The following is a 7,189-nucleotide window of genomic DNA, read 5'->3' as shown; positions in this document are numbered from 1 at the left end:
TTTTTTTTTGGTACTGGGAATTGAACTCAAGGCTTTGCACTTGCCAGGCAGGTGCTTGTGGCGCTGAGCTATATCCTGGGCCCTCTTCCTTTTTTTTTGTTTTTCTTGGTTTTTTGAGACAGGGTCTCACTATGTAGTCCAGGCTGGCCTTGAACTCACTCCATAGCCTGGGCTGGCCTGAAGCTCATGGCAGTCCCCGTCTCAGCCTCTCGAGTGCCGGGACTTCAGGTGTGTGCCGCCGCACCCACCTTTTACCTTTACTTTTAAAAATTGTGTGATATGTCATAACCAAAATACTTAAATTTGATTTAAGGAATGGATAAGGATGATTTCTGGTTCTGACTAAACAGTTTTACTAGAAATTAGGCACAAATCCAGAGGAACATTCAGTAGTGGATTCTGCCGAAAGATGAACATGGTTATGCAGGTGAAATCCTACAGAGTTCCCGCATGTGGTTTCGGATAATTCATCCCATACTTACTACATGTTTCCTTTTCTCTTCCTTTCTTTCCCTTGTAGGTAAGGACACTGAACTCCTCCGCAAGGATAGTGCTCATACTTGGAACTCAAATAGAGAAAAGAAGAGCTACCCAAAATCTTCATAGTGCATTTCTGTTTTCTATTTTAGATCCTAAAGTAAGCAAAAGAAGACCATCAATAAGAAGGAGGGAAGACAGCTCTGAGCATTATCAGAGAGACACACACACGCTCATCCTACAAGTAATGTGCTCGTTTTGGCAGATTAAGACCGTCTCTAGCCTCACATTTAGCTGTGTATAACACACCCTCGATGGCGTAGGAGTATCTCCTTCCACACAGGATGCGTGTAGGCAACATGTGCTAAGAAATTGAGGTTGTCACGGCCAGGGATGTAGCTCAGTGGCACAAATACCTGCCTGGCAAGCGCCAGGTCCTGAGTTCGATTCCCAGTACCAAGAAATTAAGGTTGTTCCTAATTCCTAAGCCCTCGTATTTAAAACCATCATTCTCTATTGGAACATTTTAGGAGGACTTCTTTGAACCTTCACTTTATATGCAAAGCCCTGCCCAACAAAACAAGCCCGGAGCAGTCCCTTTGTGCTTAGCCTGGTGCACGCTGAGAGATACAGAGGGAAGCTCGTCTGTACTGACTTTACTGGGGAATGAGTTCTGAAGTCCAGGAAATTAATAAATCATTTTCTTAGCACCTGGTATTTATATATCATTTGGAACCATGATTTTTTATCAAGTTGCTCCAATTCAAGTGGGGGCCGTTGATTCAGTTTCTACCTTTGGCCAGTTACCTCCATGTCAGGTCGTGACATGATTGAGAGAAGGAAATAACATTGTGTTCATTTTTCTTTTTTTTTGTTTTTTGTTTTTTGGTTTTTGGTTTTTGGTTTTTCTCCAGTACCGGGAACCGAACTCACCACCTTGCACTTGCCAGGCAGGTGCTTTTGCCGCTGAGCTAAATCCCCAGCCCCTGTGTTCATTTTTCTGTTCATTTTTCATTTACACCCTGTCTCTGTGTAACCAGCGCATCTTGGAAGTCCTAGTGGTTCTATCGGCAAGAATGAGAGGGTCAGGAAAACCAGATTCTCTTTCTTTCTCTGTATGATACAGATGTGAGCTGAGTGTGAGCAAAGAATCTTCTTGTGTTGCCCAACCCTATTATAAGACAGTAAGCCGGGTGTGGTGGCGCACACCTATAATTCCAGCTCTCAGGAGGCTGAGGCAGGAGAATCACTGTGAGTTCAAGACCAGCCAGAACTGCATAGCGAGACCCTGTCTCAAAAAACAAACAAACGAATAAGACATTAAATAGGATTAGAGCTGAGATTTTTCTGCTGTTTGTTTTGCTGCTTTGTTTTTGGTTTGGGGCGTGGTTTTTCTTTGCTGTTTCTGGAGAAGCGCTTACTTCTAGGGAGACAAGTCAGTGGAAGCAGGGCGCGTGTCTCACCTGTCGGCCTGCCTAGGTGGAAGCGCTGCAGGCGCAGCTGGAAGAGCAGACCAGACTCTCCAGGGAACAGGTCGAAGGGCTCGTGGAGGACAGGCGTGTGCGCATTGAGGAAATACAAGTTCAGCACCAAAGAAATCAGGACCGAGTCAAAGAGCTAACCAAACGGTGAGTGTTCGGTTTTTCTGAGTGGTTTAAAAGCGAACAGTTCTCAGGCTGGAGGTGCGGCTCCGTGGTGGAGCACTTGCCTAATGTGTGCAAAGCCCTGGGTTCCATGCCCAGCACTACAAAAAGAAAAAGGAGCAGTTCTGTACTGCAGTAACGGGATTGTAGAACTGAAACAGACCTTGAAACACTTGTCTTCTCCAGACTTTGCTGCCTCCAGGGAGGTGAATGTCTGGGCTTTTCCAGGCATACCCTTAATCAGTTCTCTTAACTCTGTTAAAGAAGTCGTAAGTATTTCATATGCTCCTTTTAACACGTTTTAGCATTTTAGCTTTATTTGAAAATAAATAAATGTTAGGAAATGTTAGGTTAGGTTAGGAAATGTTCTTTTATCCACCAGTATTATCTTACTCAGTATAATATAGACCTTTTGTTTGGCCCTTCATGATTTTATACCTATAAAAAAATAGCCATGTGCTGGGCATGGTGGCATGCATCTATAGTCCCAGCTACTTGGGAGGCTGAGGCAGAAGGATCGCTTGAGCTCTGGAGTTTGAAGCCAACCTGGGCAATATAACAAGACTGCATTCCAAAAGAAAAAGTACACACTGCAGTCTCTGAGTGTTCAGCATTTTTATTCTTTACCTGCTTGCCTTTCCTTGCCTTTCTGCAGTCTGATTTGGTACACACACACACACACACACACACACACACACACACACACGCACACCCTTTTACCTAAGATCATCATTGACTTCTTAATTTCTAAGACTAGTTGTCCCTTTTCAGTCCTGGTTGTATTCAGTATCCTTCTGTGTATCCAGCATCACGGATCAGCCCCTCATTGAAACTCGCCTCCCCTGATTCCTGGAGCACCTGTGTGTCTCGGTTCTTCCACCTTCTCTAGCCATCCTCACCCTTTTGTCTGGTTCCAGTGGCCAGACCTGTGCCATGAAGATACCCTCCGATGAGTGTGTTGGACACCTTAAATTTACCGTCACGGAAGCAGGGTATTACAGGTATACAGCACTGTCCTAGGCTGTGTATTGTACAGCCGTTCTCACTACTGCGTATTAGTTCTTGCCTTCATGGTTATCAGCTGCTTAAATGTGTGACTGCTGTCCATTTACCTTGTGATGCAGCCTGACACTGCAGCGTGAATTCTTAGGGACTTCATCATCTTGTGAGATGATGATTAACGAATTAATGTTTTAGCCTCAGCTCTTCTCCTGTTGCTTTTTATTGCCTTGTGCTTCAGCCAGACTAATAATAGCTAGTATTGCGGAGCACTTGTTTTGTAGCAGGCACCTTGATAAACAGTGTGACCCCTTCTTTAAACACTTACCCAAAATGAAAATAACTAAGCCGGGTACAGTGGTGCACGCCTGTAATCCCAGCACTTGGGAGACTGAGGCAGGAGGATTGTTGCAAGTTTGAGACCAGTCTGGGCTGCAAAGTGAGCTCAAGGCCAGCCTGCACTGCATAGCGAGACCCTGCCTCAAAAAGACAAAACAAAACAGCCCAGAAAACCCCATCTAAATGAAACAAGAAAATAAAGACTTCCGTAGGCCTAGAAAGTAAATTCTTCTCATCCACATTCCCATGATGACTGGTGAGCCTTTGTGGTGACACTTACCTCCCGCACAGTGTAGTTATGTCTTCTTTCCCAGGGTCTTGCCGTGCAGCGCCTGCCTTGCTCTAGGTGCACAATAGCCATGCAACAAACGTATGTTGGAATACTCGTTGATCCTTATCAAGTTGTACCATCTCTTTTCTGCACTCAACATCTTAAATTTCTAAAAAATGTTCTCCTCTCCCTTTTGTTTTTATAGTAGGGATCAAGTCCAGGGCTTCACGCAAGCTAGCCAAGTGTTCCACCACCCAGCTACACCCCTAGCCTGTAACTTGTAATTGTATATGTTTCTGGAATATTAATAACCTCCTGCTTTAGCGGCCATCTGCATGTCTGAGCACATGATCCCTTCCTCCCATTAAGCAGATCATCTTAAGTATATTGAACAGCTTGAAATCCTAAGCCGGTTGTGGCGAACCTATGGCATACGTGCCGCACCGGGCTGTTCGTATCATTGAAAGCTCTGAAAGGTTCACCAGCACTGTCCTAGGCCATTAATGACTGTCTTCTGCGTGTCACTTCCAAGTCACTTGTACATCGGCCCGTACTTGTATCTATTTGGAATTAAGAATGTGGTATGACATAGGATAAAATTACTCCCTGAAGATAGGAGCGATCCTGTGCTATCTGATGCAGCCTCTCCTCCTTTGCATACACACGTAACGTACCTGAATAAATATACATGTGTTCACTTGAGGCGCCTGCTGTACCCTGCGCCTGCCACAGAGCTATCACTCTCCACTTACCGGTGAACCCTGTTACTGATGAAAGGAACTGAGTGAGTCAGACATGATTTGTTCAGTGCAAAACTATAGCCATTGCTTCATGATACTTTTTTTTTTTTTGTCTTTTCTTCCGGTACCGGGAATCGAACTTACGACCTTGCGCTTGCCAGGCAGGCACTTTGCCGCTGAGCTAAATCCCCAGCCCCTGCTTCATGATACTTAATACTCTCGCAGGCAGTTAGATCGTTCAGTACAGTATTTTTCTAAGTGTTAATTTTAAACTAGTGAGTTGCTGGCTTTTAGGAATATTCTTTTTCAAAGATACAGATATCATTCGTCTAGTCCTAAATCTCAAACATAGTCATTAGAAATCCATGTGTGGCTTGTATGTGTCCTGTAGTTGATACTGTCCTTGACAATCAGTGATGATGGGGCAAAAGTGTACAGTGAATAAGTTGCATGCTTTTACCCCACCTGGGAAAACATAGAAAGTCTAACATGGTATATAGACAAGTGTGAAGCTGGGTTGTCAACTTGATGGATTTGGAGTCACTGAGAGAAGATTGGTAAACACACTTCGGAGTATGTCTGGGTAGGTTATAGAGACATGAACTTGGTAGCTTGTAATCCAAATATACTGCTAGGCTGAGGTAGGACGATTGCAAGTTCAGCTCCTGCTTGGGCAATTATCAATACCCTGTGTTTAAAAAAAAATTGGAACGGGGCATGGTGGCACACACCTGTAATTGCAGCACTCAGGAGGCTGAGATGGGAGGGTCACCGTGAGTTGGAGACCAGCCTGGGCTACAAAGTGAGCTCAAGACCAGCCTGAACTGCGTAATGAGAGCTCATCTCAAAAAGACAAAAGAATAAATAAATAAAATAAAATAAAATGAAAATGGGAAGTAAGGGCTAGGGATACAGATAAGTGTGAAGGCCCTTGGTTTAATCCCCAGTACCTTCACCACCACCACCGCCCCTGCATAAAAAAGGTGGTAGCTCAGTGTGAAGGCCCTGTGTTCAATCCTTAGTAACACACGCACACGCATGCACACACACAAAGTGGCTGACTAATTCATCTGACAGAGGAAATCACAAGGCAAGCCAGGAGTCACGCTGTGGCATGAGTACTGCTGGATGCTTTTAGCCAGAATAATAGTAAGAATTATAGTGGAAGAGGCCACTGCAGTCATTGTCCAAGGGGCCTGGTTGCTGCTTGAGCTGGTGGCAGACCTTGACGTTAACCACATGACAGTGACTGCTCAGGCATGCAGAATGTGAGTATGGGCCCACAGAGGTTCCCACCCAGATCTTGAAGGGAGACCTGGGAGGCCAGGCATTGTGCAACTGGAAGGGGGATGCATGAAGCTGTAGCAATAAAGCTGAAGGTGCAAGCGCCTGCCTGGCAAGCACAAGGCTGTGAGTTTGATTCCCGGTACTGGGGAAAAAAAAAAAAAGCTGAAGGTGCAGCAGAGACCCCAGGAAGTCTGGGGAACATGGAAAGGAACATGGAAAGGAACATGCCAGGAACATGGAAAGTCAACCAAGCTGCAGACAGCAAGTGGAGCCAGCCCAAGAAAGAGGCCGTGTCGGCAGGAGCCATGAAGGCCATAGGGGCAGAACTACTCAAGCCTGCTGGCACTCCTATCTCACCATGTGCTGTGGGTGCCAGGCATAGAACTACCAGACTTAATGTTTGCTCTATTCAGTTTAGGTGCTGCTTTTGTTCTATGTCCTATTCCTCCCTTTTGAAGTGGTTATGTTTACTCTGCACTACTGTATATTGGAGATATATATATATAAAACTTGAAGTTTAAATTTTCAGGGATTTAGAGCTAGGAGTTTCCCTTGAATCTCAGAGGAGATTTTAGATTTGGACTTTGGAGCATTGCTGGAGCTGTTAAGACTTTGGGGATGGCGTTAGTGCACTTTTGCTTGTATGTGGGACAGTTATATTGTGTTAGGCAGAATTACGGCCTGTGTTGATTCGGTGACTAAGTATAATTTAAAGAGATGTGTTTGGGTATCGCATTGACAAGGGGCAGAGTGGGACAGCTAACCTGGATTGTCAAGTGTAATTGGCTTTAGGCAGCTTGGTGGTGCACACCTGTAACCCTAGCACTTGGAAGGCAAGGGACTGCCCTTAATTCCAGGCAGCCTGGGCTGCATATGAGTTCAAGCCCAGCCTGAGCTACTCAGGGAGATGGGGTCTTAAAAACAAAACAAACAGGGCTGGGGATATAGCTCAGCGACACAAGTTCCTGCTGAGCAAGTACAAGGTCCTGAGCTCGATTCCCAGTACCAAAAAAAAAAACACAAAAAAGTGGCTTCAGAGCTGCCCAGGCAAGGAAAACGCGCCTGTGGGTGTGCTTACGGGCTGTGAGGTGTGGCCTTGGGTTCCGCACCTGATTCCCGGCCTCTTCCTCACTCCTACTGTCCTGCCGCTCTGCTTCCTGGCCATCGTGGAGTGAGCAGCTTTGTGTCACCCTGTCCTTCCTCCGTGGTGTTCCTGCCTGGGAGCCAGCTGCCCGTGGAGTAAGTCCTCTGAGACCAGGGGCTGAATAACCCACTTCCTCCTTCAGGCTGTGGGTATCGGGTGTTTGGTCACAGTGACAAAAAGCTGAATATATAAGACAAGGTATATGTTAAAACTGATAAGGAATTTTAGAGAATAGAGCAATTAAAAGAGTCTGGAAGGATTGAGATGATTTCTTTTTTTTTTTTTTTTT

The 7,189-nt window shown here is 45.4% G+C and overlaps 1 protein-coding gene across 1 annotated transcript in view; it reads left to right on the top strand.

The window, feature by feature from the left end:
- The window catches only part of Ccdc77 (coiled-coil domain containing 77), a gene marked incomplete in the record, with an annotated part of 47,600 nt that overhangs the window by 22,362 nt on the left and 18,049 nt on the right, over positions 1–7,189 (top strand). Inside the window, 2 exon segments of the mRNA XM_013520216.1 lie at positions 630–721; positions 1,957–2,105. Coding sequence (XP_013375670.1) covers positions 630–721; positions 1,957–2,105 — 241 coding nt within the window.

The sequence above is a fragment of the Chinchilla lanigera genome, unplaced genomic scaffold (genome assembly GCF_000276665.1).
Source record: "Chinchilla lanigera isolate Chin_1 unplaced genomic scaffold, ChiLan1.0 scaffold00053, whole genome shotgun sequence".
Lineage (NCBI taxonomy): Eukaryota > Metazoa > Chordata > Mammalia > Rodentia > Chinchillidae > Chinchilla > Chinchilla lanigera.
Note: the sequence above shows the minus strand (reverse complement) of the source record. Positions and strands in the feature narration are given on the sequence as shown.